We start from the raw sequence: 26,997 nt of genomic DNA on the forward strand, positions 1-26,997 counted from the left end.
TTGCGATTCCTTCATATCATTGTTCAAGCTCAGCGTCCAGTAATCACGCTTCTTTCGCCACTGCTTCGGACATTTTAATGCAAGGCCAGCGAAGTTAAAGGTGCATGATATCTAGGATAAGGGAAGATTCCTATCAGGTCTGCTTAGTGGAGGCGGCGTTATGTGTCAAGTCCAGCACGATATGCGGTACGCTGGTGCTAATTACCTTGACTTACCTCCGCGTTGACTGGGCTGTCATCCTCGTTAGTATACTATATACGTCGGACAATTCTATCCAGTTTGTGGAACTCAGAGGGACGTATGGCTAACATACCGAATGTACAGTGGGATTAGCTGGCATATTCAATGTTCTCATGCGTGTGGTGGCCTGCTGGGAAATAATTATTCCTTCATAGGGCTGCCCGAATCGTGTCGATTTGATGATACCTTGAAGTCATTACAAACTATCGTTTCTCCGAGTCAGGTTCATGGGGGGTAATAATCGATGTGTTGTATCCAGGGAGGATAAACTGATTTCTCAGATCATTTTAAACAAAAGCTTCTTGAGATTGGAGTACCTCAGAACGCTAGGCAAACAGCAGTAGCACAGACCAGCCATAATTCCAATTACATAGTACGAGTGAGGACCCGTGTAATACAATCCCGTAGGTACTCCAGAAGTCAGACGCCAGCAAACGCGCAATATTATACACAAAAGAAAGAATCGAGTGCTAACTGTCCCATGGTTCATCCGATGATAAATCCACAACGGGCAATTTTCCCCGAAGATCCGACATTTCTTCTGCGCTAGTGTTGTATGGTTGTAGTAGCTCGATGATTTGATCCAACGAATCACGGTTCGCACGTTGCCGCAAGGTCAATTGCCTGTCATACTCCTGAATCCGATTATGGACTTCTCCATTCATTGGTGACTCGTGGTAGGACTTGGCCGCAAGTTTGATGGCCTTACGAGACAGTTCTTGATTTCCCGCCACAAGAACCAGTGTCTGCAACACAAGAGTCAAGTCGATGATGTATTTCATAAAGCGCTGGAGGGCAGGGCGACTGAGGAGAGACCTGTCATTATTCTCTCAATGAAGGATAAATAGCAGGACATACGTCTGCTCATACAACTCGTAAACCCAGCTTGCGATCACAACGCTTGCCGCTATCGGCACTACGATAGGGGCTGCAGGTCCGGACAGGGCAGACACGATGGTCGCAATAGTACCCACAATAGTGAGCCCAAATGAACTGCAAACATTGGATGAGATGAAATTCATCCATCGCATGAAAGACTGCCCTACAGGGTCTTGTTGGGATCAGTAGGGGGTCCAACGTCCAGCTCATTGACCATGTTCGTCATCAATGTCCTGAACTCTGGGCTGCACAAGTACTGCATGTAAGCCACATCAGAACATGCGCGACAACAAAGAAGAGAGCTATTACACCATGAGGGTCTTGGAAGTTCCAAACATTGACGATGTCAGTGTGAAGCACGTGCAGACAGTCCCACATCGAACGGTTCTTGAATGGTACGCTTGATGCGAGCGCCTTCCAGTATTCTGAAAGACAGAAGTGAAGGCTCGGGTTACGTTCAGTAATTTTGTATACAAAATCGAGACAGACTTCTCTTGCCAACTCTGACGCTGCGTAAATCACAAGATAAGAAGAATGAAACAAGCGAGGCTCACTCTATCGATGCTCTTATTTTGAGTCTAGGATCCACTCGTTGAGCGACGGATGTCATCACCGACGCGTCGGTCCCAACATGGTTACGAACGAGTTCTTCGGTGGTTTGGATCAGTCGGGCTAGCGTCCCCTCATGGTTTCCGTTTGCTGCGCTCGAAATTTCATTGAGAACGTGAATGACAATCACAATAGTAACGCTCACTGGAGACCGTAACATGCGGGACAGCCGATTTTGCGAACTTCTCTAGGGGTGCGACACAGACTTCCTGTAGCTTGTCTTCTGCGTTTTTCTTGATGATGTCCTGGATCGCCGCCTGGCTCAGACCCTTGATAGAGGACTTGTCCAGGGTTCGCTCCACGCGGTCGAGGAGGGTGTCGTATTTAGTGAAGACAGCAACAATGGGAACTTTGACCTGTGTTAGCTATGACCTGTGCGGAGCAGTAGCAATCCATCAACGTACTGTCTCCTAGCTCTCCTTCTCGCTTCGATGTGAGAAATTGCTCCACGCCGGTCTCTAGTAAACGCCCGTTTGCGCGGGGTATTTCAAAGCAGAGCCTTGTATGTCATCAGTTCGCCGTACAAACGCATCAAGACGGAGGTCCCACCAAACGGCGTGCAGCTGATCTTTCAAATCGGGCTTTGCTCTCCGATAGTTAATGAAATCTCGGACTATTTTGAGGTTGTCTTTTTCCCCTGGTTCAAAACCTTTGCTATCGTGGAGAACAAACTTGTTGTTCTGTGGCGAGATGAATTCATGGTCGATGCTGACCTCGCCTGGCATATTGTGCGAAGTGGTCTACTGATATTGTGAGTAGCTGTGTTCGTTGAAGTGGCGTGTTCAACCCACCGCGTTTTGCACTCCAAATGCGTGGTTGATCAGTGAAGACTTGCCAACACCGGTCTATTGGAATACCGTGTCAATACTGGCCTGAGATCAGCGAAAGCCTGGTACCTTTCCTATCACCAGAATTCGGAATCTTAGAAAGTCCCCAGCATCAGCCTAAAGGATGCCACTTTCATGATGATCCGGACTTACTGAGGACACTTCCGAAAGATGTCATCAGTGGTAGGCCGGAGCTCCAGGGATTCATCGGAAAAGACAAACTGCTCGGTCTGCTAACATACGACTTAGATGTGTTCCAATACGAGACACGGAACCTTACTTCGGTTGTTGGATTCTTGGAAAGTTCGACGACGATTGTGAACTTTTTATGAACCTTGTTGTACTCTGTGCATGTGAGGTTGAATCCGTGAGCGATCTAAGCGAGAGTGCGATTATTTTTGTTTCACCTCGTCTTTCTATTGTGCTACGTTCGCGAAACATGTCTTCTGGTTCGAAAATAATGTCTTCATGCCCTGTTCCATGCCATGTCTTGTATCGTATATGTAAGGAAAATGTATCCCCAAGAGAAAGCTTTCTATAATAAAAAAACACAAGAGCAATCAGGTGGGTACATTCGTTTGGGTCAAGTCCCTACATGGGTGGAGAAAAGGTCTGTCGCAAAGCCTTTCCTGCCCCGCGTTTGATTGACATAGGCAACTTGAGGCTGATCCGTACTTCAGCAGACTCTACATTCTTTTTCGACTTGCTGAAATCGACGATGACACCTATTCGATATATTCAGTGGTATATTGATAATTTCGTTGATGAAGCAACTTGTACCAGAGATGTAGAGAGGGTAGACCGGCGTGGAAGCGTCGAGGGAACTAGTCGCCATGCTGAATCCTGATTGGAGTTAGTCTAAGGAAGACTCTCCTTCGCCATGGTGGATTTATCTGGAGGCCGAATGTAGGCCATGAGTCAGCTACGCCGAAGAGAGGCCCATCCCTCGTGTAGCATCAAGGCTAGCTATTCTTAGTTAAATAGGTTTGGTACCCTGTTATCATCATTCGGACTTTACTTGGTTCCTTCAAGCAACTTCGAACCCTGAGCAGAAAAAGTCCGGACGCCCTCGCGGCATTCACAATGAAAAGACCCCCAGAAGACATGGCTCCAGTCCTCCTGCTCGGGCATTAGTAAGTGTGCAGGATAGCACTGGCGTAAATGGTATGATTCTTCGTGGCGCTGGTGCTGCATTGCATCATGATTCATGATGTGTAGCATAAGCATTGGGGATTGGTGTTCGAACGTCCAGAGAGTAAGATCCAGGTATACTGACTGCCTCGATTGATTGGTGCATTCGACGACTAGCACTCGGGTGCTTAGCTCAAGCTTAGCTGATGGTTTCCGCATTGCTTACTCGCACGGATCCCTATTAATGTGACCCAACACAGATATCCCATCACTTCAAACCCACATTAAATCGACGCCAACTCCTCGTGTATGCCTCATGCGGTATATAATTAACTCCATCACGATATACCCATTGCCCACTGAATCTAGATGGGCTGATTTCAACTCGGGCATTCACCGAGTTCACATACTGCAATCATTATAAGGCCACACCAACGCTCATCAGTCTCCGTCACATTTACCTTCCCTCATGGATCCCTCAAAGATAAGAAAGAAAATCGGTCGCTTTCGAATCCTCGTTATAGGAAGAGCGAATGCTGGAAAAACTACCATCCTCCAGAGAGTTTGCAATACGCGGGAAAATCCAGAAATATACAACAGCGCCGGGGAAAAGGTGGGCATCACAATGCTAGCAGAAGGATGGTGGTGATAACTGAGCGATGGATATCAGATCGATGCTACAGTGTTGATGGCTTCAACAGAGGTGGCGTGTACTTTCAATAGTTGGTAACATGAACTGACGCGTTCTCAGCGTGGAGAGCACGATATCGAGAACGAAATGGTGTTTCGGAGCAACCCAGGATTTGTCTTCCACGATTCACGCGGGTTTGAAGCAGGCGGCGAATCCGAATTCGACAAGGTGAAGGCGTTCATCGTAGGCCGTTCCAAGGAAACTAGATTAAGGAATAAACTCCATGCTATCTGGTAATTGCAACTGATCAATCACAACAGGCGCTATCTCACGGTTTCGATATAGGTACTGCATCCCGATGGACGAGGCAAGCAGGTCGTTCACCAAAGGAGAAATCAAATTTTTCTCTCAGTGCGACACAGGAATCAGTAAGCGTTCGCATCCGACCATCATCGATGTTCGACTAATGCGCAGAATCACAATCCTCAGTTCCAGTGATGGTATTGTTTACCAAATTCGATGCCCTCTACGACGTAGCATATGCAGAGCTGAGATCGAAGAGAGTATCGATGGAGGAGGCTGAAGAACAGGCGCCAAAGCACGCTGAAGAGTCATTTGCAGTTGGGTCACAATTGAAGTTTCTATACCACTCCAAGGACATTCGACACCCTCCAAGATGTCATGTATGCCTCCCTAGTAAGTCATTGATAGTCGACTTATGATTTTGATACATGATGACACTGATCCATTAGACATGGACAAGGATGATGCAGATTGCGGGCAACTCATCAAACTCACGGCCGGAACTCTGGATGATGAAGTGGTGGAGCAATTATTCGTCTCGACCCAGCAGACGAACTTAGAGCTCTGCATGACGTATGCAGTTGAGAGGTACCTATACATAGTCTCATTTACTCGCCATGAGCGTTAGCAACTGATATTGCCCAGAACGCTGGGGAGATTTTGTGACTCTGGTGACGATCATGTGCGGATAATAGGGGCATTGGGTCACTGGTTTCCGCATATGCTGGTGAGATTATCGGAAAGTCCAAAGGTTGCTCTTATTTACAATGAGCGTTTACTTGCAGGTAGTAAGTTTGTTGATCCTCCTTCGAGATCAAGCCATGCTGATCGAAGTCGTTGGCCACTGTTCGCAGGGAGTGAGTGTCTCGATCCTCCCTCGAGCTCGAGCCATGCTGATCGAAGTCGTTGGCCACTGTTCGCAGGATGTGAGTGTCTCGACCCTCCTTCGAGATCGAGCCATGCTGATCGAAGGCGTTGGCCACTGTTCGCAGGATGTGAGTGTCTCGATCCTCCTTCGAGATCGAGCCATGCTGATCGAAGTCGTTGGCCACTGTTCGCAGGATGTGAGTGTCTCGATCCTCCCTCGAGCTCGAGCCATGCTGATCGAAGTCGTTGGCCACTGTTCGCAGGATGTGAGTGTCTCGATCCTCCTTCGAGATCGAGCCATGCTGATCGAAGTCGTTGGCCACTATTCGCAGTTCGTGAGTGTCTCGATCCTCCTTCGAGATCGAGCCATACTGATCGAAGTCGTTGGCCACTGTTCGCAGAGAGTGAGTGTCTCGATCATCCTTCGAGATCGAGCCATGCTGATCGAAGTCGTTGGCCACTGTTCGCAGTTCGTGAGTGTCTCGATCCTCCTTCGAGATCGAGCCATGCTGATCGAAGGCGTTGGCCACTGTTCGCAGGATGTGAGTGTCTCGATCCTCCTTCGAGATCGAGCCATGCTGATCGAAGTCGTTGGCCACTGTTCGCAGGATGTGAGTGTCTCGACCCTCCCTCGAGCTCAAGCCATGCTGATCGAAGTCGTTGGCCACTGTTCGCAGGTGGTGAGTGTCTCGATCCTCCTTCGAGCTCGAGCCATGCTGATCGAAGTCGTTGGCCACTGTTCGCAGAGAGTGAGTGTCTCGATCCTCCTTCGAGCTCGAGCCATGCTGATCGAAGTCGTTGGCCACTGTTCGCAGGATGTGAGTGTCTCGACCCTCCCTCGAGCTCAAGCCATGCTGATCGAAGTCGTTGGCCACTGTTCGCAGGTGGTGAGTGTCTCGATCCTCCTTCGAGCTCGAGCCATGCTGATCGAAGTCGTTGGCCACTGTTCGCAGAGAGTGAGTGTCTCGATCCTCCTTCGAGATCGAGCCATGCTGATCGAAGTCGTTGGCCATTGTTCGCAGGTGGTGAGTGTCTCGATCCTCCCTCGAGCTCGAGCCATGCTGATCGAAGTCGTTGGCCACTGTCGCAGCTCGTGAGTGTCTCGATCCTCCTTCGAGATCGAGCCATGCTGATCGAAGTCGTTGGCCACTGTTCGCAGATAGTGAGTGTCTCGATCCTCCTTCGAGCTCAAGCCATGCTGATCGAAGTCGTTGGCCACTGTTCGCAGGATGTGAGTGTCTCGATCCTCCTTCGAGCTCGAGTCCATGCTGATCGAAGTCGTTGGCCACTGTTCGCAGATCGTGAGTGTCTCGATCCTCCTTCGAGATCGAGCCATGCTGATCGAAGTCGTTGGCACTGTTCGCAGATCGTGAGTGTCTCGATCCTCCTTCGAGATCGAGCCATGCTGATCGAAGTCGTTGGCCACTGTTCGCAGAGAGTGAGTGTCTCGATCCTCCCTCGAGCTCGAGCCATTGCTGATCGAAGTCGTTGGCCACTGTTCGCAGAATGTGAGTTGTCTCGATCCTCCTTCGAGCTCGAGCCATGCTGATCGAAGTCGTTGGCCACTGTTCGCAGGATGTGAGTGTCTCGATCCTCCTTCGGGATCGAGCCATGCTGATCGAAGTCGTTGGCCACTGTTCGCAGGTGGTGAGTGTCTCGATCCTCCTTCGAGCTCAAGCCACTGACCAAAGAAATCATCGATCCGTCGGCAGCTTGTGAGTGTGATCATTCTCTGTCAACCTCCTGCATTCCTCACCGATGCAATCGCTGATCCATTGTCAGAATGCGAGTATATTGATTCTCTGTCGCCCTCGCACCATACTGACCGAATTCATTGCTGCTCCGTTGCCAGATTGTGAGTTTGTCGAACCACCATCGAGATCGAGCCATACTCGCTGAATATATCGCTCATCCGTTCACAGGGTGTAAGCGCATCGATCCGCGGTTGGATTTGAGCATCACTGACCAATTAAATTACCGATCCCTGTTCACAGTATGTGAGTGTGTTCATCTGCTGTTGATCCCGAGCGTTGGTGATCGACGACATCGCTGATCCATCAATAGGAAGTTAATTTCTTCAATCTTTTTTGACTTCGGGCCATGCTGACCGAAGATGTTACACATTGGCAGAATGTGAGTGTATCGATCCTCAGAGGTGGTCGATGTTCAACCTTCCACCATGATTTGACCAGCTTGATCGGAGTCATCGTGAAGAGATGCGGTCTAAGTTACTCTCTGTGGTATGTCCAAATGGTCACACATTTTACACACATTTCTGATGTTGCGAATGTGCCAGGCCTCTGGCCCATCACCCTTGGAGAACGTTGCTCAGCTCATTTCTGGTGAATTTTGAGGCTATGTTACGATGAACCTGCTTATTATCGATCATTTAGCTGTTGTCATTATCTTCGAACATTCTTTCTACGTTTTCGACAAGCAGCGCTATCTTCAGGACAAGCGGGAGTCTGTTCCCTCTTTTCGTATCGCTCTCGAGCAGTACATTGCGTCTCCGCATGCAGCTGTTGTCAGGGAAGGTGTGAGTGCTGCCGTCCAGGCATATGAAGATCCTGTGACAGCTGCTGCCCACGCATATGAAGAAGGCGTGACTGCTGCTTCCCGCGCATATGAAGACGCTATGACAACTGCTGCCCACGCATATAAAGAAGATGTCGGGAGCTTGCCTGCTTGGAGGGTGAAGTTACCGTTTGGACGTTTCAAGAAGGCAAAAGAAGCTTTCGAACGCTCTCGGGGGAAGGAGAAAGAAGCTTTGTGTTCACAGGCGAAGGTGGAGTTAACCAAGACTATTCTTGAAATCACTTTAAATCATCGGCTGCGTATGTTTCACCGTCATGTTGTGACAGCAATCCCACTGATCCGCTTGTCTTCAGAAAGACCTTAATGTTGGGCAATGCAACCCAACATCAATGATGTTCTGGTTCGGATGGAAGCTGAGGCGTTTCGGCTGTGAATGCAGTTTGCTTGAATGGTCCGTCAAGGTAGATTCAGGATGTAGAACTATACGAAATGGTTGTATGATCACGCAATATGGTGCTTTGTCTGGTATGATTGGAGAATGTCACCCTCAGTCGAGACAGTGGCGAGAGCTACTGCACTTGATGTACCTCTTAAGCATCTGTGGTCCGATTTCAAGCGCATCAAGGTCGGGTATGTTCTGCTCCACAGCGTGTCTCAATTTGCGTGCCTCTTTTCTAAAAAGAGATCCCGGCATGCATTGTCATTTTAACCTTAAACTCTACGTAGACACATGGACTTCAATGTTCTTGACAACGTCGGTGACTCCAACTGGTGGTTGATGAATGAAAAGACCTGGCCGTGAACGGAAGATAGCCTTCAAACTCGATGGACCTCGAGCAGCGGACGCACCTTGAAAATATCTCGCTTTCGTTCTTTGAGGGACAGCGTGCCGGGTGCGTGTGATCATAGCTCTGGGTTATGAAGTTTTATTAGATGGATGCATTATTCCGTGACACTCTGCCTGCTCCTGCCTGATCGAGCCCTCTGGAACGTCCCACCGGCATGCCCCGTCACACTGGACGACACTCGCATCGTCACTAGTTCAGATGATAATACTGTTCGGCTGTGGGATGCCGCGACGGGGCAGCCAGTCGGTGAGCCCTTGCGGGGGCACACTGGGTCAGTTACCTCGGCCTTATTCTCACCGGGCGGCACTCGCATCATCACTGGTTCAAGAGATAAAACTGTTCGGCTGTGGGATGCTGCAACAGGGCTGCCAGTCGGTGAACCCTTGCGGGGTCATACTTTTTCAGTTAACTTGGTCTCATTCTCACCAGACGGCACTCGGATCGTCACTGGTTCAAGGGATACCACTGTTCAGCTGTGGGACGCTGCAACGGGGCAGCCAGTCGGTGAGCCCTTACGGGGGCACACTCGTTGGGTTAAATCGGCCTCGTTCTCGCCGGATGGCACACTCATCGTCACTGGCTCAAGGGATAACACCAATCGGCTGTGGGATACAGCGACAGGGCAATCAGTCGGTGAGCCCTTGGGGGGCACACTCATTGAGTTAACTCGGTCTTGTTCTCACCGAATGGCACTCGCATTATAACTTGTTCAAGGGATAAGACAGTTCGGCTGTGGGATGTAGTGATGAGGCAGCCATCGCAACTGTACACTGTGTCGCATCCTTCAGCATCCTCAGATGGAAATTGCACGATAGAGGCCACCACTGCCATGAGATCGAACACTTGGAACAATCACTTCATTTCTTTCTCGTCCAACTCTACCCATGCGCTCTGCGACACCTCCGAGCTAACGGAGGGAGCATGCCATGACGACAACAGTTTGACCCCCTTTTTACTGAATCGTGGTAGTGGATGGATAGAAGGGCCCAAACATCGGCTGTTATTCTGGGTGCCACCCGCTTCTCGACACCCATTTTATTGCCCTGGAACTGCATTAGTGATACCCAGAGGATGCCCTGAGCTTGATTTGAGTCGCATGGCACATGGACAACACTGGCAAAAGTGCCGGAAGGAGTGAGTCGCTACAAAGCCTCCTCTGTTCATAGCACTTACTAAAATCAACACTTGCAGACCTTGATACTGCGATGATGGTATTCTAGCGATCGATCCTTTGTGATGATTTCTTTTCAGATATAACTCGAATGCGACGTGTACGGTCGCTTATTTTGATCCCTCGTTGCCCTTTGCGCGCGCTTCGATCCCCTACTTTGCTTCGATCCTCACTTGACATTTGCTCCTGGTTTGGTTATTTTGTCCCTCTTAGCTTAAGCCTGGCTATTGACAACATCATCCTCATTGCCTTTTTTCGTGGAGGTGTTTTACACGAGCCTTGGAGGTTTATGCGACTTGAAAATGCTTAGTAGTAGAATGCTTCCTTGATGCAAAATTCAAGTTGTCAGTTCTTCTATCGACCTCTCAAAGCCTACCGATTCTGAGCTCATATGTCTTACTTACGTCCATGACTGTCTACAAGTTTGTAAGTAGTTGATGTTATAATTGCTCGACAAGTGCAACCTCGCCCACAAAGTTCGGAACACGTATCAAGCAAAATCTCTGATTGAATAATTCGGACAAAGCCCTTCTTATTGAAGCGTTGAAGCACGTCACCACGATGAAGCTCACGACCATCGACCAAACTGGAGATAAACCCATCAGAATCAGAATCGACGCCCAATTCAATGTCCCCTGCAACTCCAAAGCCTTCTCCATGCCGCTCCTCAACATCTCGACATCCATGCCATTCGAGTTACCCTCAAGTGACCCTGCGACCCTCCCAAACACCCTCACGAATTTCTTGAAGGCATCTACTTCTCTGCCCCCCCTACGAATTCTGCGAGCCCTTCCATCTCGGCTACGACTCGGAGTCGGTAGGCTGATTCCTTTTCAGAGGGGCTGTTTGGATGAGTCTATCCAAATAACTCTAAGTTTGCCGCAATGGGTGTCATGTGATCAGAGCTTGTCTGTCTCCTCCTGTTGACATTTTGTCTGTCTCGCAGCCGACTGAAGGGGAGTCCTTGTTAATTTATATGAGCTCGATACATGCTAATACTCTATGGACATCATAGTACATAGTTACATAAAAAATTAAGTCTCGGACTACTTGCCATGAAATATCAAAGAATTTTGCCAGGACGAGAGCCCGAGAAAAAAAGGACTTCACATTAACTCCTTTCTCAAATCAGAACATCATACGCGGTATTCCATCTCATACTGCTCAAACGTCGGGGGCGAAGTCCAACAGATGCAATCCTCGAATGTCGTACTGACATGCACACAGTTGTCGTTGGCATGCGTTTCCCAAATGCTGATGATGACACGTGGCACGATGATAAATGGCGCGGTACCGTTGAATAACTGTACGAGATACATCACCACTGTCTGTGCATGCCTGCATTAGAGTAGATCTCTCTAGAATCACGGGAGATGATACCGGAAGGTTCGCCCACATTATCGCTAGGAAGATTTGAGTTGCCAAATTCCTAGCGAGACTCGATGAATGCTTTCAGAGAACACGGCGAACGAAAGGGAACTTACAGGACAAAGTATATGACATGATATCGGACGATCATGACTATATAGGCATTAGGCTTTATCTTAAGTTCCTTCCGTTCTTTCAGGTGCTTCACGAGGACGGCAATGGCGAGAACAACCAGGAAAATATCATAGCATATGACAGGGATGGCAGCATATACCGCAGGCATAGGTCCGACGTGGAAGAAATACGTGCAGTACTTGACGTTTGGAGTTATTGTTATTTCTTGCACTATGCACCAGGGCATCAGCTTGCACAGAATTCGATCAAAGTAGAAATTCACTTGAGATCGCTGAGGGTCGACTCCATAAAAATATATCCACCGCTATATAGAGCACGACGATAGGTAGGAACAACCCCAGTGAAATATAAAGTATGCGCTTGGACTGGTTGCATAGGGCGTAAAGACGCCAGATGAGAATGACTGCAAATGCAAAATGAGTACGCGCAAAGACGCGAGAACGTATGTATGACTTACCTTTTGCCAAGCACAAATATACAGAAAAACCCCATTGCACAAACAGGAACATGCTATAACCTATTTCAATTTCATGATGAGCAAAGCTGGTTGTAGTTGAATACGATTACTCACAACTAAACCAGAGGTCAGCCGCAGTAGATCAGGCGCCTAACTGTAAAGCGACGTACGGCTGAATCTGGGTCAACTAAGAACTCTCTAAAGAAAGAATCGATACACTTACTCCTTCAGGCATATAAACTAGACCTCCCCCTAATGGTAGTCAGTTAATGAGGGCTCGGTTGGAATCACGCCACGTACAGCAGGCGCAAGTCCTAGACGTCAGCGTCAACATACAATGTACTATCTGGAGGATACAACCAGCCAACGTACATTGCAACCACAATACCAAAATATCGAACCTGACGTAGCAACAAAAATGAGAAACCATGAAGCACTTTGGCAGGGTGGAGCTCACAACAAGGTATATGTATGACATTGCTGACCACGGTCTGTCCTGCATATACAGTCAATCGCATCTTGATATCGTTGGGGTTGAGTTCTAACCCAAACAAACGTGATCTGCGATAATATGATCATAAGTACTCGATGATGATAAATTGACCTCATTACCTCTTTCTCGAGCTGAAGCACTAGGTAATATTACGCTCAGCCGCACTGCAAGGTTTATGAAAACTACTGACTGTACTCATAGGATATCAGGGTAATACTTGCAACTGAAAGACGATGAAGTTCAGCACAAATATTTGTTTCCGACAAGGCTGACGAACCTGATATGTTGTTATTCCACTCAAGAGCATAGAGAGATCCTTCTGGTCCCGACATGGAACTGTGCAAATCAAATAAAGAATTCAAAAAGTGGAGGATGAGCTACTGATCATCAATGTACAGTACTTATAGGGCGGTCTGATCGGAATCTTGTTGTCGGCCGTGTGATCATCGATATGTGACATCAAATGGAAAGTGCGGAGCCGCAAGCTCGGTACGATGTCGTACAATTTTCATTAGGACGCCACAAGTCACAACCTTTACGAGTTAACTTGAAGGGTCACCTTGCGTCACTGGTAGCAGTCAACTCCACTTCTTGGGCTAGATTCTGCCTGTCGGACCCTCTTGTTTAGGTCGCAATGCATGATTTAAAATCGAACCTCGAAATAAGCGAAGAGTCTGGAGGCCGTTAACATTGTGACGTCCTTATGGCAAAGTGATCTCTTGGAAAGGCATGGCCATGATGCCTCCGAGGAGGAGAACAGCGTACTAATCGCACCCTATATTAGAATATAAGTAACTACACTATTTGCAGAACAGAAATGACGACCTGACCCTCGGGGTGTGAGTGGAGAGCAGGGCCGGAGCGGCGCTGAGAGAGGGAGGGTAGTGGAGCCATGAGTGGATTTGGACCTCTGGAACAAATCATGCCCTTCCGCACTTTCAGACAGAGTACGAAAATACAGAATCGACCCTGATCTACTTACTTCAAGTAAGTCAGGGAACTTCTGTCAGGGCTGGAGTTTGAATATTTGAAGTGTGCCTACACACCTCGCTCGACCCTGAAGTTGACTTGAACCTGATTTGGGAACCGGGATGCCAGAATCGTAAGCGCGAGGTCTCGTGCTGTGATGGCGAAGTTCAACATACACAATCCTGCTGACACGTGCGCAGTTCTTGTTGGCATGTGTATCCCTGAAGAGCTCGGTGAGACTAGTAACCGTCTGTGCATGTATGCATTAGCTAAGCTTTGTAGAATCATGGAAGCATCATACCAGAATATTAGCCCGCAGTGCCACCAAGAAGATTTGGGCTGTCAAATTCCTAGTAGAATTTGATGAGTACTTTCAGGGAGCCCACCGGACGAAAGGGAACTCACAGGATGAAGTGTATGATATGATGTCGAACAATCGTGAACACATAGTAGGTATTAGGCTTCATTCCGTTCTTCACAAGGATGGCAGCTGCGAGTATAACTAGAAAAGTATTCATAGCATATGATGGGGATGGTGAAATATATCGCAGGCATATGTCCCAAGTTGAAGGAAGGCCCTTCTTTCACTATGCAATGAAACGGGATCAACTCGCAGCCAACGATCGATCCAAGTAAAAAATCACCCGAGAACGCATTCCGTCGACTATAAAAAATGACATCCATCCATATGGTGAGGGCAACAATAGGTCAGAATTCTAGAACAGCCCCAGCAGGTGTTTGGATTGATTGTATAGCGCATAGAGACGCCACACCTGCCAGTTGTTAGTTCTTACGTAAGTACTAGTACCGGATGTAATACAGGTGTCCCCATGTGACGATGACTATATTTAGCCCGCGAAGCTCGAAGTCAGCGAGAGTCGACAACTTGACAAGAGAAGAATATTCTCAGGAAATAACAGGCTAAAAGTCTGATATTTTGGGGTCCAGAAAACACCAAGGTAGCACTCCGAGTAGCTATGTACAGTAAGTAAATCAATACTACTGCGTCAATGACCTACGGGGAGACACGGAAACGTCAGGTTCAATCTTCAAGAAGCGGGTAGTAAGATACTCGGCCGATGGCGACATCGAGTACAACGAATAAATGACTAGTCAGGAGTTTGACAGCAGAGTAAGGTTTAGGAAGATTAAGGACAAGGCACTTTGCAGCTACCCCGATTCAGATCTACCTATAAGTGCATTTAAATCCGAATCACCTCTGTCTGCTGATCTGAAGTGCTTACTATATGTAGTTACATCAGTAGCGTAGTCAGCCAATCAAAATCGTTCAACGTTCAACGTTCATCCTCCTCCGGCTGACCGTCTCTTCCGTGAAGCAGTTCTCCGTCCTCTTGGCTCAAAAAATTGGTTTCCCAGGCTCAGCTCTCCCGCTGCCCAGTGCTTCGTAAATTATTTATTTGATCCAACCCTTGTTTTTGATCTAACATAACATTGTGTAGTAAGAAGAGCACGGGCCTCGTCAGTAGCATACCCACAATCATGAGGGATTCGCTGCTCCTGATGCCTCCCAGCTTGCACTTACCACTACCGTCCAGACGACCGTCTCTTTACATACGCGCTAGTAACTGTACGTCTTACCTCATGCTCACCTAGCTAACTTGATTCAATCCCCCCCCCCAGTGTGCGGATCTTTCGAGCTGATGGCGCGCACCTGCTCCAAATCATCGAATTCAAGTTCTCCCCGCGCGCAGCAGGTCACTTCGACCGTTGCGTTACGCTGGACAAGAGGGACCAATCAACGCCGTCTCGTGGAACCCAAACTCGAAATAATGCAGCATTGTCTGCGAATGTTAGTTGTCGGCCCCCTGGACGCGAAGGTTGACTGCCTGAAAAATCAGTCTTGGATCAGCGTGTGTGGATCACTACTCCTCATAACTTCATCTCGTTCAATCTTGCCGGCTTCGGCATCTGGCAGGGAAATTGACATCTTCGACAGAAAAAATTGATAAAAATCTATATAATCGACGCCTCATTTTACAAGCGGTCGCCCTTCAGCAAATTCTTCTTGACAGCTACCCTGTTTCCTCGCCTCCGTGTAGACAACGGAATGAAGATCTGGTATTGCATCAATAGATCTATCCACGTCCAGCTCCTTGAGGAGTTATACCAAGCATTTTCGAGACCCACTCCGCTTATACAGGCACCCTCATTTAGCCAGGCTATCCTACCACACTATCGCCCTCGATCAATGTATTGGTGGAAGCATCGTCAACTAGGCCTGTCACACTGTAACGCGCAAGAGCTTACTGACCGCCTGGTGCAAATAGACTCATAAATTGCGCAAGATGTGTGTAGTCGGTATACATAATCGAAAATTCCTCAGGGAACCACCCAGCAACCGTCTCCTCTAGCGATCCGTGCAAACTCCTCTCATTCTTCATCCAGTGCTATACCCAAGTCCGAGCGCGCTTGCTTTCCCAATGAGTGATGCACCTCTATCGTCAGCTCCTTGCGTTCCCTCTCGTCCATTGGCAGTGTAGAACTGGGGTAGGATGCGTGAAGCTTCACACAACCCTCAGATATAGTAACAATGATGTCGTCCCAGTCATCATTGAATATCACTGGCGATGGTGCCGCAGGAGCAGTGACAGAAAACATGGGCATTGATAATGTATATGTGAGAGGAGTCCTCGTTCTGGATGTAATCCCTTACTGCCCGACATCTGGAGATCATCGGCTCGGACATGGGCGTAGAATATAATAGGGCTTTGTTGCCGTGGGGCACGAGGGTATGACAGGCAACGCTTACTGCCCGGGGAAATATCTGGGGCGAAATAAGGAAAATTTTGGGTAAGGAACTGTCCTTTTCTTGATCATCGGTATTGCGTGAACTATCAGTACTGGACAGGTCACTCTGGAATCAGGCCCGTAGCAAACCCATTTTCTCAAGTGACTCAGGACGTGGTCAGAGAGACAAACCTGTCTAGTTACGAATCACAGTAGTTAAGCACTACCTTTGCGACTATCATTAATATTACGACTGCGGGCACGATGCTCCGCCACTCCCGATACGTTTAATCAGCCTGGGTCCAAGACGGCCCAACACTGATATTTAAATTTGGCTACCAGCCAATATGTAATTGTACATGATCTCCCTTGGACCACAAACTAAGAAAAACAGTCGTACCTAGAGTCTAAGTATACAATGCATTGTGGTGCCTGAGAGCGAGCTGGTCCAGGGTCGAAGTATAATTTACACAGAAGTCCACTTGCAAGTTATCAGCAAAGCATCAAGAATCTGGATTCGGTCATTTTCACAGACGGTTTCGGCGACACCTGTTACAAGCGTGCATTTGACACCCTCCACAACGCTAATGGATGTCAAGTCAGAAGGTGTGTCGACGTAAGAAAGGCGATGCAGATGACTTACGAAGAGGTACAGTGGGAGATACATCTCACAGCTCTCGCAACGTCCGCCACCGCGCCGGTATTTCCAGCTTGTGTGGTCACAGTCATGGTCCACTCTGAGACGCTCCATGGTCTCCCTGATCATACGCTGTCTGACAGCGTTCCTATCCGAGCCCGGCGTTACGGCAGTTAATGCGGGCTGTAGCTGTGGCACTTCTGTGAACCACGCTGAGACGCGAGCATTCGCCTCAGCACGGCGAGTCCTCCGAGTCTGGGAAGGGGGTTCTGGGAGAGGTGCTGGTGCCTCGTGACGGAGAGTCGTGGTACGGGGTGGAACAGGTGGTGCCTCGCGACGGAGAGTCGTAGTACGGGGTGGAACAGGTGGTGCCTCGCGACGGAGAGTCGTAGTACGGGGTGGAACAGGAGGAGGTACTGGGACAGGTGCCTCAGCACGGCGAGCCATAGGCCAGACATTGACAACGGGCGCTGGTCTGGGCGCTGCCACAGGAACCTGTTGAGGAGGGTCTACAGGGCGAACATTGACAACTGGCGCTGGTCTGGGCGCTGCAGCAGGTGCTGGTCTGAGTATATTAATAGGCTGATTCCTAGCAGCGCCAGCAGCTGGCACTGGTTGGCGCGCTGCAGGTGCCTGTTGGGGAGGATTGACGGCGTGGGCGTGACGTGCGGGCGGCAGCTGAGCATCCACGCGACGTTCTGCAGCAGCAAGCAGCCTAGCCTCGTCCCACTGCGGGCACCTGCAGCTCTTCCAGAGTGCTTTGCACAGATAGCAGAACTCTGTCCTGCATCGGCAGGTCATGTGGAAACATCCCATGTTAAGCTCGATCATCTGAGCACAGCCTGGACAACGTGCCCACCCCGAGGCACGGCTGAGTGTCAGTACTTGCTCAGTCTCTGCATCAGGAGTGCAGCGGTGGGTGAACCCTTCGTATCTACCACGACATTTTCCACATGTCATCATCGTACACGTAGGGGACGGGCATGTAAAGACCTTGGTGAGAAACCCCTCATATAATGGCCCGAGGAAACGGCTGCACGTTGGTGCAACACAATAAACACGCTTCATGGTCCCAAATTCTTGAGCTTTGAGGGTAAACTCAGCCAGGACTTCCTGTGTCAAGTGAGGCCGAACTTGCGGGAGTGTAATGTTCTGGCGACAACATCGAGGAGGATACAGGCTCTCGTCCCGTGTTGCTGATTGGAATAGGTCGGTGATGCAGCCGATATCATAAAAATGGCCACATGGTGCCCGAACTTCTGCTCCGAATATGGGGTCCTGGCAGATCACACAATCGTGGCCAGTGGCCCTAGTTATGATAGTGTCAGTAACAGTGCATTGGTATAATAGGTAGTGACACTCTCACCGAGGGCGAGGAGGAGCTGGCCTAGCTGCAGTGGTAGGCGCTTGACCTGGATTTGCCGGTAGGGGGGTTCGACCACCCGATGCGGGTGCCGAAAAAAATGAGGCAAACCACTGGCCCCATGTTTGTGTTTGTGCTGTCGTGCTGAAATTCTGGTCAGGTACTCCAGGGGAACATTACACTCGCAAGCGTACTTTCTCATGGTGGGTTGGGCTTGCTGTGCTACGGTTGCTTGCCTGCTTATCTGTGTTAGCATTGGGAATCACGCCCGCAATATATGGCCTTACCTAGGCGTAGGATTAGGCTCTTCAACAGCAAGGCGCTGGGCAAGTTCTCGATCAGCATTGAACTCCGCAAGCTCTCGAGCGTTCTGCATCAACAATGCAAAAGCAACTTCACGGTCAGTAAGTCTCTCTCCTCGATGCATTCTGTTATGATATAAAGTCTGCAATCTCTCCACGTCAGCAAGCTCCAGTTGGGCAATCATACGGGTAAGATCCTCCTCATAGTTATCTCTATCTCTTGGACCATGGACCGAACGTGGTCGTGAGGGACCAGCGATGTTCATGGCGGCAAGAGAGAAAGAGTCGAGCACAAGCGTGAGAGCCTACAACGACATTCAAAATACTTCGAATTCTAGATGAGCGGCATTAACACGTGCCCTTGGTGGGCGCAACAAAGATCAGCGCTTATATTCTAATGACCCACACGTCGTACAAGATTGCTGATCATCGGCGATGAGCTCCAGATAGCCAGAGTTCTATTTTACTGTAGTGTCCCCAATAGCCCCTAATCCTACATCAGAGTAGTCTGTGATTTAATAGCTCAGACCGAATACATCCTTCAGAATCTCGACCAGTTCTTCATCTTCAGCATCAGCACTTGTGGGACTATGACAACCTTGCTCGGCTGCAAACCTCTGTGCATACTCACGAGCCTCGTTTATCTTGAGGACGGTGGGCATGCCGAGCCGCTTGCCATCCTCAACGGAGCGACTCGGTTGTTTACACAGAAGCATGTAGGCGGGCAAGAGGAGCGATCTGTCGAGGTCGTACTTATCATATATGACAACTCGCTCGACAGGTTTCATGTCGAGCTTTTGCAGCTGCCGGATTGCGAGGTCCCGCACGCCTGGAAATTCCCACCGTGTGGCCAGGTCAAGGATAGTGAGCCAGTGGTCCATGGGTTGCTCATCGTACCTATATTGCCTTCGATTCCAAATGCTCAGTCTGCCGAAGAGCATGAGCTGGGAAAGAGGACTCACGGGTTGTAGAATACCCACAGCAGTCGCTCGAACTCGCTGACCTTGACATCCTCAAGTCGAAACGCTGCCTGGTCGGACTGACCATCTCCCTGTGGCCCAGCTGTTTCAAATCTCTCCCGGAAATATTCGGACTCTCTTTCAAAAAAGTACTTGTGTACGCGAAAGACGGTGCCCGCGACCTGATTGACGGTGGGTTTATCAGGACCATCACGATCAAACGAAAAGAAGACGTGCATGAATTGATACGCTACCGTCATGTAAGTAATACTGGGGATGGCGTGTTATTCGGGTTATGCCCATAATTTTGATAGTCAAACTGTTGGATAATGATGATGTGTGGGAAGCTCTCCCCGGACCCCACTTTTATCTGGTGCCATGGCCACAGCATGCCTTCCGTATTCCATTTGCATGTGTATTGTTTGGAAAAAGGCTATGGCAAATGTAACCAAATGTGCATCAAGTTCCGAATCACCCCACAGAAGGCTGCTGCTGCAAATCAAATGAGGATTCATTCGAAAAGATAGAAGTGCGGAGATAGGTCGTGCACGAGGCATGGTGGGCTGTGTCCGATGGTAAAACCTGTGCAAGATGATCATGGTCTCCCACCGGTGCTTGTATAGGACTATAGGAGACATCAGCAGTGTCAGGGTCCAGTAAGGATCCACATTCGTCCCTGCAAGAACTTGTAGCACTGGGTCACCACTGATCAGTTTTCAACTTATGGGCCGTCAGAGTCTGGAAGGCATACATACATCATTTACTCGTGCTTGCACCTCCTTTAGTTATTTTGGTGGTTTTTACTAGGAATCGTGATATGCACTTAGCATCGCAGCTGTTTTGAGATGAGTCGTACATGACCAACAACCCCAAGAACGGTACTTCATTTCCAGTGTGACCATCATCTCGTCGTCGTAACGCGCGTCAGCTGAAATAATTTGCACTTTGAGTAAGCTGATGGGACAACAGTGAAATTCGATCTAGGTGCCTGAACTACTCTCGAGTAGAACGTCGAGCGGCTCCGGGAGTTACTACCTGCCTGCAAAGAAAGACGCCCGTTATTTCACTGCAATGCGGCCTCAGTCGTGATTGGAATCCGTTTTAGGATCTGATCCTACAAATATCTAGTGAAACGTTACTCCAAGTAATGCAGGATAATGCTGACCGATGTTACCCAGGCTCCCGATTGGATCAATATCATCGAAATGCAGATGGGAAGTTACATTACAGCGGAAGGTAAGTGTCCTAACGCAGCTGCACGCTTGAGTCTTGGGATCATACGAGCTTTTGAGGAACCTGGTATTGCCAGGATCAACTTGAAGGATGGCGTGTTGGGTGCGGCAAGTCACAAGCTTTCGATAACTATGAAGAGAGGGGATTTATAAGTACATTGAATGTGACTAGACAGGGGGATAATAGTTAACTGACATGAATGGGCACCTAGCCTAGTAGCTATTATCTTCTGAAAGAAGTTGGAAACTCCGAAGAACTTGGGCAGCCTTCCAACTGTGCCAGAGTATGCTAAGGGACTCGATACACTCTGGTACAGTTGTAAGTGCCGCGACGTTGTCCAGCACACGGTGGGCCACTTTAGTAGATTGGTGGTTGAAATTGATATTTGAAATGTTGACGTTGAACCCACGAAACCTCATAACCAACGATGTAAGGCTTTCGGCAAACAACCATCCACATTGGTCGATATAAACTGGCCAACCTTGAAGTTAGCGAAATTTCGCCCAGTACGGGCACGTTGACACAGAATTTAGGATCCTGAAATTCTATCATGGACGATGATAGTGCCGAGATCGAGCTCGTATGTTCTTCCTCCAGGCGGATTCACGAAGTGTTGACCGTTCTGTCATGATACAGCTAGAGCAGAACCTCAACAAAACGCACCAGATCTCACAGCGGATGACTTGTGCGTGATTCCCAGTCATGCCCAACTGTTGACTACGCTTCATAATATACTGTGACAGCCATCCTGACAAATTTCGACACTCGCCTCGTGAAACTCGAGAAGTCTATCCTACCACTATACAACTCGACACAGAAACTTAAGCAACGGGCTCATAGTTGGGTAGTCCAGATTGCATCATAAACAAGGACTCAATGGGTGGTATGCAGATATTGATCGCGCTCTGCTGAAGATCGACGAGGTTGCTAGTAGTCAAGATGGCATCGCCGTGGAAGAAGGACTGGTTTTACGGGGGTACGTTACAGTTCGATCAAAGATCGGGACATAACTGATTCATGAATAGGCCGCAACTTGGTCAACTTGAAGCCTACATTGATATACTTGAACGTCTTAATGCTGCCATTGCATTCAAGTCCTCCGATGCAGATTCAAGAGATATGGTACAATTCAGACTCATTCGTCGTTATTTTGCATGCTCTCTAATCGTCTTTCCAAGGCGCGACTGATCGAGACCGGTGCGAAGAAGCTTACCCAGTTGTATACTAAGCTTGTCGCAGAAGGCTCCTCGGGATCTCCACCAGTTTCAGGTCTTGCGTTCATGCTCACCGAGTTTCCTCCTTCCTTAATGTCCTCCCTCACACCCCTTGTCGCCTTCCTCCGTACTCTGCCCCTTCCATCAACGCATCCCTCTCACCCCGCTGCTTCAGCTATTTTAAACACGCTCAAGGATGCACAGCGAGGGTATGCAGACATGCGCGGGAGTTGGAGTCGCAAAGCACTCGAAATGCATTCACGACGAGTTGTGGACCGAGCCGAGACTCTAGATGGCGTGGCTGCTGGGAAGGAGTTTAGCATCTGGATAGACAATTTGCTCAAAGTCACTGAGGTGCTTTTTCTGGTTACCGTCCCTATTTTGCAAGTTCTCAACAGAGCACGGATACACAGACAGAATACACCCTCCTCACCGAACTCGCCCCACTGTCTAGCAACACCCTCATTGCATCGACTTATGATACACTTCTTACTCCTCTCCTGACCCTCTTCACGGATACCTTGTCATCTCTGACATCCCTCATAAAGCGCTCGCTGCACAAATACACGTTCCATGCGCTCTCTGCGTTTTCTGCTCTAACAATGTCTCAGAGTCGCTGGGAGTCTGTGCTAGCAAGACGTGGACGCGAGGGAAATGAGTTACGAGACGGGCTCAATGCGATCCGTGGTGTATGCCTCAGGAGCTTTCCCGAATTCTTAGCTGATTTGAAGCTTGCCGCTGCTGGCAAGGGCGGTGACTTGAGTGTCGGCTTAGCGGACATCACTATTTCGGTGTGTTAAGACAGTCCTTTGCTTTATATTTACCCGCACTGAACAAATATAGACCGTGCAGTATCTGAATCGCATCCCCGATGTCCAGGATGCTGTCGGGTCTGCATTGTCTGCGCTCGGGGATGGGAATTGGAAAATGGGTGACGGGAAGCAAGTAGGGAAAACTTCCAAGTCCAACCCTGTAGAGGTAAACGAAAAAGTCCTGATTCAGCATTTTGTTTGTGGGTCGTGTTTTCTTTCCTTTGTCCAAATATAGTTCATTCAATCTGCAGTCGACGTCATGAATACTCTCATCGGGAGCCTTACAACTCTTTCACGCACACAACGCCGGCCTCCCTTCGGTTCTGTGTTCCTCATTAACAATGTCTCCCATCTTGTATCTCACCTCGTCTTGCGCCCCACGAACCCAAACACACCTTCCTTGCTGTCTAGGCCCACAACAGATTTCCTCACCTCGTCGTGGCGCACTGCAAAGGCAGGTTACTTTGATGCCAGCTTCTCACCCCTCATGCAGACGCTCGCCGACGACGCACGAGATAAGACAAGCGGCAGTGGTTGGAAGGCGGCAGCGAAGGAGAAGTTTACGCGCTTTTATGACTTGCTTGAAGAGGTTGGAGAACGACATCGGATAGCAAAAGTATTGGAAGAGGATCCAGAGGAGAGGAGCGCTGTTGGGGAGGAGGTAGTAAAGCTGGTTCTTCCGTCGTTGCAGCGGTTCATGCAAAAGCAGAAGGAGAAAGAGTTCAGCAAGAGTGAGCTTCTTACCCTTGTCGTATGCAATAAACTAACGCTTCACCAGATCCTCAAAAGTGTAAGCCATCCCGTATTTTTGCGCGAATCTGCTTCCTTTGACAACGCGTCCCGTAGATATCAAGTTGTCTCCTGAGGAAGTGGAGTCCCGGATTAGGAATTTCTACAGCTAGTTCTCCATTCACATTATGAGCGAACTTCGTTCTACCTGTGACGCACCACTAGTTGCGGCTGAAGCGATTCATGGTGCTATTGGAGATGCGAATAAGCACGACAAAGTACGAAGTTTTTCACTACAGTTCGTTCGTTACTCTTCTAGATTGAATCCGCGACCACTATTCCATCACTTATAACCAAACACTCTCTAGCGTTTTCTCAAAGTCATTTGCGCAAGAAACAGTCAGAATCTCCTCCGTGATCTGCCTCCTCCAGTGATTGCGCACGGTGTCCATGCCAGGGCGACGAAACCGCTTCAATAGGAAGCATATATAACTTTCTCCCCGTTTCAATATTCCTTTGTCAGGGTCATCATGGTCATGGTAGTTAATAATCCCGACCATCCATTCTGTCGTAGATGCCGGTGGGAAGAAGTGAGAATGCACAACCAGCTTCTTGAGCGGTGACACCCAGCGGCGACCTGCGGGTCGGGAAAGGAACGTCGACTGCCACTGACTCTGGCTAACAGAGGCAGGAAGCATGAGCAGTCTGACTTGCACGCCACGCTTTGTGATTGAGAAGTCGGAATCACCACGACCCTCTCCCCACCACGAGATCTGGCGATTCTTGAGCATATCCAGCGCGGTGTCATTCGTCGTGCGGTAACAGCCAGGCTCCGTTGGACAGCCAGGGAGCCCGCCAGCCCACACAAGAATTTGCCATTCCTTGCAGTTCTGAATTAGTTCTGCCATGAATCTTTTGAACGCTCGATCTCCTTCTCCATATGCGATCGTCATGCTGATGTCAAAGATACCAGTGAGGGAGTAAGCAACATCCTCGATACGGGTTGTCTTCCTGCTCGCAGCCCAGGTCATTTTCTCCCAGGCACGGTCTGGCCCAGGGCGAAAGTTGCACAGGTCATTCAGAGGGATTTTGGTAACCCGGGAAAGAGCAGGTACAACCGCCGCATCGTCCTTGTCGTTTTCATTATCCGTAAGGGATGTCCATGTAGGACCGTAAAATTTCATCCTGAGGGGCGCAAGGAGCTCTTGCAGCGTCCAGCCACGAAGGAACCACTCGTCAATTCCTAGCGTCTCCAATGATTCCGATTGAGCCAGATGCACGATGCATATATAAGCATCGCGGTACCATCTGTACATCGAACGTATGGCTTCATCGAGCTCCGAGCTGCTTTCCTTATTAATGCAGCATGTGTCAGACCATGCGAGACGGCAATTATAGAGCTCCTTCGCTTTTGTGCAAAACTCGCGTAACTTCTCGTAACCTGCTCCTTCGCGTTTTCCTGACTTCAAGTCTTGGAACGTTGGCTCCGATTTTACCCATCTGTGTGATAGAATGGCATATTTGAGCATGTCGGGGACCAACCTTGACTCTATAGCGAACTTTCTCGACCATCCCTTGTGCTTAGATATGTCTTTCTCCGTGATCTTCTCTGGTTCCAGTATGGTAAGAAGTTCTTCCCGTGAGATCAATTTCATCTTCGGGATATAGATCAGATGTGATGGAACCTGATCAAAAACACGTCGTTTGAACTCGATCATTACATCAGGAATGCCGTAGGGAGAACTATGCTGATATCTAGATCAGCTTGAATACGAACATAGATTCAAATAAGGAGCTAACCTCGGAGATCGTAGCTTCCACGGTCTGCGGTATTCCGGGTATACAACGCAAGGATTCTTCATGCACAAATGCTAGGATTTGATCTGCAGAAGGGCGATCTGCAGGCCGAAGTGAAAAGCATCGTTGGAGGAAAGATATGTCTTGATCACTGATTCCTTCTGGGAATGACGGGACTTGGCCGTCACGCAAACGGGCCTTCACAGTGTTATCTGGAGCTTTCTGCCAGGGCTCCTGTCCAGAAAGTACCTAAGAAAATTGTTAAATACGGTGATGCCAACGTCGATGAAGTAAGTTAGTACATGGATTATATTGCAACCGAAAGACCACACATCGCTTTGGGACGTCGGAAGTCCGCTGGAACTGGCAACCATTAACTCGGGAGCTGTCCAGGGAACATCACCCAGGCGGGTCTCGTAAGATTCTGATTCCGCAATCTCATCAAGCATCGTGGAAAGCCCGCTACCTTTTACAAAGGCACGGCCATTCGAGTCCACCAAGATGTTATGCTGGCGTCGGCACATCGGAAATTAGTGCTCGCCTGCCTAATCTTTGATAAGAACTTACACCGCTTAGATTTCCATGAACCACTGCAAAAGAGTGCACTAGTAAAAAAGATCACTTGAGAATGCCCACTATCGTAGGTGAGGAGCAGACATACAATACTGCAGCGCTGAGGCAATATCTTGCAACTAACCAAATTCGGTTTTAGATGGGGCAAAATCACAACCGAAACCACCCACCAGGCGAAAACGTTCATGGCGCATCAGGATATTGTGATGTCTAACCAATAACTCAATTAAGCTTCCACTGTCGATCCAAGGTGACACGAGGCCAGGCAATGGGCCATATCCATGAACCAGCCCGAGCAAAGGCAAGATGTGCTCGTTCTGAAGTCGTCCCCATACTTTGATTTCTCGTCTCAATTCCTCACCTTTTTCACTGAGCGAGTCAGAATCATGCTGAACCTTGATGACCTGAACTGCAACCTGGAAGTGTTTAAAATTATCAGCTGGTGTCGATTGTCAACTAGCAGGGACCTACTGGAGAAGATTCAGAAGGTGAGTTCCAGCTGCACTTGAAGATTTTCGCATAACCGCCCGCTGCAGCCGGTTTGTCCGAGTCTTTGATTATCTGATCAGTGAGATCAGGGATGCAGCTGAGGCACAGATTCAGCGAGATAAAAGCTAAACTCTCGAGAAATTCGCACATAGGAGTTTCGAATACTGATGACATTACCATTATTTGCGAGTTGGATGGCTTCCGCGGCGAAGGTGTGGGTCAAGTGTCAAATATGTGCTTGGCAGCCGAATATTTCCCATCACAGAAGCCTCGGGAATCACCGTCCGACTCTTGGCCATGTCACAAGTGGGCGCTTGTAATAACTGAATGATATTGACGAACCATACGACTGAGCAATGGATGAAGACATCTAGATCGTTATTCCATACAACCCTGGGCTGCTCAGATTTGTCCACTGAAGGCATAGAACGTACGATGGGGAAAGAGTAACCAACGTCTTTGTGCACTCTTGCATCGTGACTCCCATGACCATCGAGTAAGGTTATGGACTGCCAGTCGGTATATATATGGATTGTTATTATGATAGGTACCAGAGTCATGCTTGTCCGAGTCGAGCGTGCAGAAATTCTGGAATTTGGAGCACCTCTAGGTGAATTTGAACGCCCAAGCCAGATACCAAATGGCAACCAGAGACTCAACACGATGCATGTGATGATG

General features: G+C 48.8%; 14 protein-coding genes across 14 annotated transcripts; 5 read left to right on the forward strand and 9 right to left on the reverse strand.

Annotated features, from left to right (window-relative positions):
- Positions 1–588: 588 nt before the first annotated feature.
- BJ212DRAFT_1388526 (uncharacterized protein) lies at positions 589–2,871 on the reverse strand. The gene is made up of 11 exons (XM_041336932.1): positions 2,836–2,871; positions 2,520–2,785; positions 2,278–2,468; positions 2,133–2,227; positions 1,874–2,077; positions 1,674–1,818; positions 1,609–1,622; positions 1,429–1,544; positions 1,287–1,375; positions 1,099–1,233; positions 589–1,044 (listed from the first exon to the last, which is right to left on the reverse strand). The coding sequence occupies exons 3-11, from the start codon at positions 2,451–2,453 to the stop codon at positions 711–713; spliced, it is 1,308 nt and encodes a 435-aa protein (XP_041187752.1). The 5' UTR covers positions 2,454–2,468; positions 2,520–2,785; positions 2,836–2,871; the 3' UTR covers positions 589–710.
- Positions 2,233–3,479, reverse strand: BJ212DRAFT_775994 (uncharacterized protein). Its single transcript, XM_041344042.1, has 8 exons — positions 3,336–3,479; positions 3,151–3,280; positions 2,963–3,090; positions 2,836–2,900; positions 2,709–2,785; positions 2,625–2,649; positions 2,520–2,573; positions 2,233–2,471 (listed from the first exon to the last, which is right to left on the reverse strand). The coding sequence occupies exons 1-8, from the start codon at positions 3,388–3,390 to the stop codon at positions 2,469–2,471; spliced, it is 537 nt and encodes a 178-aa protein (XP_041187753.1). The 5' UTR covers positions 3,391–3,479; the 3' UTR covers positions 2,233–2,468.
- A 676-nt stretch (positions 3,480–4,155) lies between these two features.
- On the forward strand, positions 4,156–5,248 carry BJ212DRAFT_1282537 (uncharacterized protein; the record flags this gene model as incomplete). Its single annotated transcript, XM_041331689.1, has 6 exons — positions 4,156–4,299; positions 4,357–4,389; positions 4,438–4,610; positions 4,663–4,745; positions 4,807–5,013; positions 5,070–5,248. The coding sequence occupies 6 exons, from the start codon at positions 4,156–4,158 to the stop codon at positions 5,246–5,248; spliced, it is 819 nt and encodes a 272-aa protein (XP_041187754.1).
- A 2,339-nt stretch (positions 5,249–7,587) lies between these two features.
- On the forward strand, positions 7,588–8,386 carry BJ212DRAFT_1485854 (uncharacterized protein; the record flags this gene model as incomplete). The annotated part of the gene is made up of 5 exons (XM_041341037.1): positions 7,588–7,620; positions 7,680–7,727; positions 7,784–7,829; positions 7,881–8,321; positions 8,376–8,386. The coding sequence occupies 5 exons, from the start codon at positions 7,588–7,590 to the stop codon at positions 8,384–8,386; spliced, it is 579 nt and encodes a 192-aa protein (XP_041187755.1).
- Positions 8,387–9,305: 919 nt separating this feature from the next.
- Positions 9,306–10,459, forward strand: BJ212DRAFT_1437458 (uncharacterized protein). Its single transcript, XM_041337738.1, has 2 exons — positions 9,306–10,004; positions 10,062–10,459. Exons 1-2 carry the CDS (start codon positions 9,616–9,618, stop codon positions 10,066–10,068), a joined length of 396 nt encoding a protein of 131 aa, XP_041187756.1. The 5' UTR covers positions 9,306–9,615; the 3' UTR covers positions 10,069–10,459.
- Positions 10,460–11,521: 1,062 nt separating this feature from the next.
- BJ212DRAFT_1485856 (uncharacterized protein) lies at positions 11,522–12,826 on the reverse strand (the record flags this gene model as incomplete). Its single annotated transcript, XM_041341038.1, has 12 exons — positions 11,522–11,754; positions 11,807–11,947; positions 12,002–12,061; positions 12,112–12,151; positions 12,225–12,253; positions 12,302–12,315; positions 12,374–12,402; positions 12,459–12,497; positions 12,548–12,562; positions 12,614–12,633; positions 12,685–12,717; positions 12,772–12,826. 12 exons carry the CDS (start codon positions 12,824–12,826, stop codon positions 11,522–11,524), a joined length of 708 nt encoding a protein of 235 aa, XP_041187757.1.
- Positions 12,827–12,972: 146 nt separating this feature from the next.
- Positions 12,973–14,304, reverse strand: BJ212DRAFT_777150 (uncharacterized protein). The gene is made up of 6 exons (XM_041344044.1): positions 13,869–14,304; positions 13,765–13,813; positions 13,541–13,713; positions 13,325–13,468; positions 13,150–13,269; positions 12,973–13,090 (listed from the first exon to the last, which is right to left on the reverse strand). Exons 1-5 carry the CDS (start codon positions 13,979–13,981, stop codon positions 13,179–13,181), a joined length of 570 nt encoding a protein of 189 aa, XP_041187758.1. The 5' UTR covers positions 13,982–14,304; the 3' UTR covers positions 12,973–13,090; positions 13,150–13,178.
- A 517-nt stretch (positions 14,305–14,821) lies between these two features.
- On the forward strand, positions 14,822–15,807 carry BJ212DRAFT_777353 (uncharacterized protein). Its single transcript, XM_041344048.1, has 4 exons — positions 14,822–14,868; positions 14,924–15,051; positions 15,105–15,334; positions 15,421–15,807. The coding sequence occupies exons 2-4, from the start codon at positions 14,964–14,966 to the stop codon at positions 15,757–15,759; spliced, it is 657 nt and encodes a 218-aa protein (XP_041187759.1). The 5' UTR covers positions 14,822–14,868; positions 14,924–14,963; the 3' UTR covers positions 15,760–15,807.
- Positions 15,808–16,412: 605 nt separating this feature from the next.
- Positions 16,413–18,836, reverse strand: BJ212DRAFT_777570 (uncharacterized protein). The gene is made up of 4 exons (XM_041344049.1): positions 18,406–18,836; positions 18,215–18,355; positions 16,855–18,157; positions 16,413–16,795 (listed from the first exon to the last, which is right to left on the reverse strand). Exons 1-4 carry the CDS (start codon positions 18,465–18,467, stop codon positions 16,739–16,741), a joined length of 1,563 nt encoding a protein of 520 aa, XP_041187760.1. The 5' UTR covers positions 18,468–18,836; the 3' UTR covers positions 16,413–16,738.
- Positions 18,495–18,779, reverse strand: BJ212DRAFT_1282562 (uncharacterized protein; the record flags this gene model as incomplete). The annotated part of the gene is made up of 1 exon (XM_041331690.1): positions 18,495–18,779. The coding sequence occupies one exon, from the start codon at positions 18,777–18,779 to the stop codon at positions 18,495–18,497; it is 285 nt and encodes a 94-aa protein (XP_041187761.1).
- A 1-nt stretch (position 18,837) lies between the features above and the next one.
- BJ212DRAFT_777345 (uncharacterized protein) lies at positions 18,838–19,859 on the reverse strand. The gene is made up of 3 exons (XM_041344047.1): positions 19,710–19,859; positions 19,476–19,654; positions 18,838–19,419 (listed from the first exon to the last, which is right to left on the reverse strand). Exons 1-3 carry the CDS (start codon positions 19,773–19,775, stop codon positions 19,029–19,031), a joined length of 636 nt encoding a protein of 211 aa, XP_041187762.1. The 5' UTR covers positions 19,776–19,859; the 3' UTR covers positions 18,838–19,028.
- Positions 19,860–21,119: 1,260 nt separating this feature from the next.
- Positions 21,120–23,600, forward strand: BJ212DRAFT_1388597 (Cullin repeat-like-containing domain protein). Its single transcript, XM_041336933.1, has 9 exons — positions 21,120–21,285; positions 21,342–21,390; positions 21,449–21,544; positions 21,597–21,681; positions 21,731–21,827; positions 21,884–22,273; positions 22,333–22,710; positions 22,763–22,931; positions 22,983–23,600. The coding sequence occupies exons 1-9, from the start codon at positions 21,256–21,258 to the stop codon at positions 23,594–23,596; spliced, it is 1,908 nt and encodes a 635-aa protein (XP_041187763.1). The 5' UTR covers positions 21,120–21,255; the 3' UTR covers positions 23,597–23,600.
- Positions 23,601–23,701: 101 nt separating this feature from the next.
- On the reverse strand, positions 23,702–25,343 carry BJ212DRAFT_777321 (heterokaryon incompatibility protein-domain-containing protein). Its single transcript, XM_041344046.1, has 2 exons — positions 25,261–25,343; positions 23,702–25,208 (listed from the first exon to the last, which is right to left on the reverse strand). The coding sequence occupies exon 2, from the start codon at positions 25,176–25,178 to the stop codon at positions 23,808–23,810; it is 1,371 nt and encodes a 456-aa protein (XP_041187764.1). The 5' UTR covers positions 25,179–25,208; positions 25,261–25,343; the 3' UTR covers positions 23,702–23,807.
- Positions 25,344–26,979, reverse strand: BJ212DRAFT_777320 (kinase-like domain-containing protein). Its single transcript, XM_041344045.1, has 7 exons — positions 26,662–26,979; positions 26,497–26,609; positions 26,302–26,391; positions 26,001–26,246; positions 25,919–25,949; positions 25,825–25,862; positions 25,344–25,766 (listed from the first exon to the last, which is right to left on the reverse strand). Exons 2-7 carry the CDS (start codon positions 26,497–26,499, stop codon positions 25,458–25,460), a joined length of 717 nt encoding a protein of 238 aa, XP_041187765.1. The 5' UTR covers positions 26,500–26,609; positions 26,662–26,979; the 3' UTR covers positions 25,344–25,457.
- Positions 26,980–26,997: the final 18 nt, after the last annotated feature.

Source organism: Suillus subaureus, assembly GCF_016647635.1.
Source record: "Suillus subaureus strain MN1 chromosome Unknown BJ212scaffold_46, whole genome shotgun sequence".
Taxonomy (NCBI): Eukaryota; Fungi; Basidiomycota; class Agaricomycetes; order Boletales; family Suillaceae; genus Suillus; species Suillus subaureus.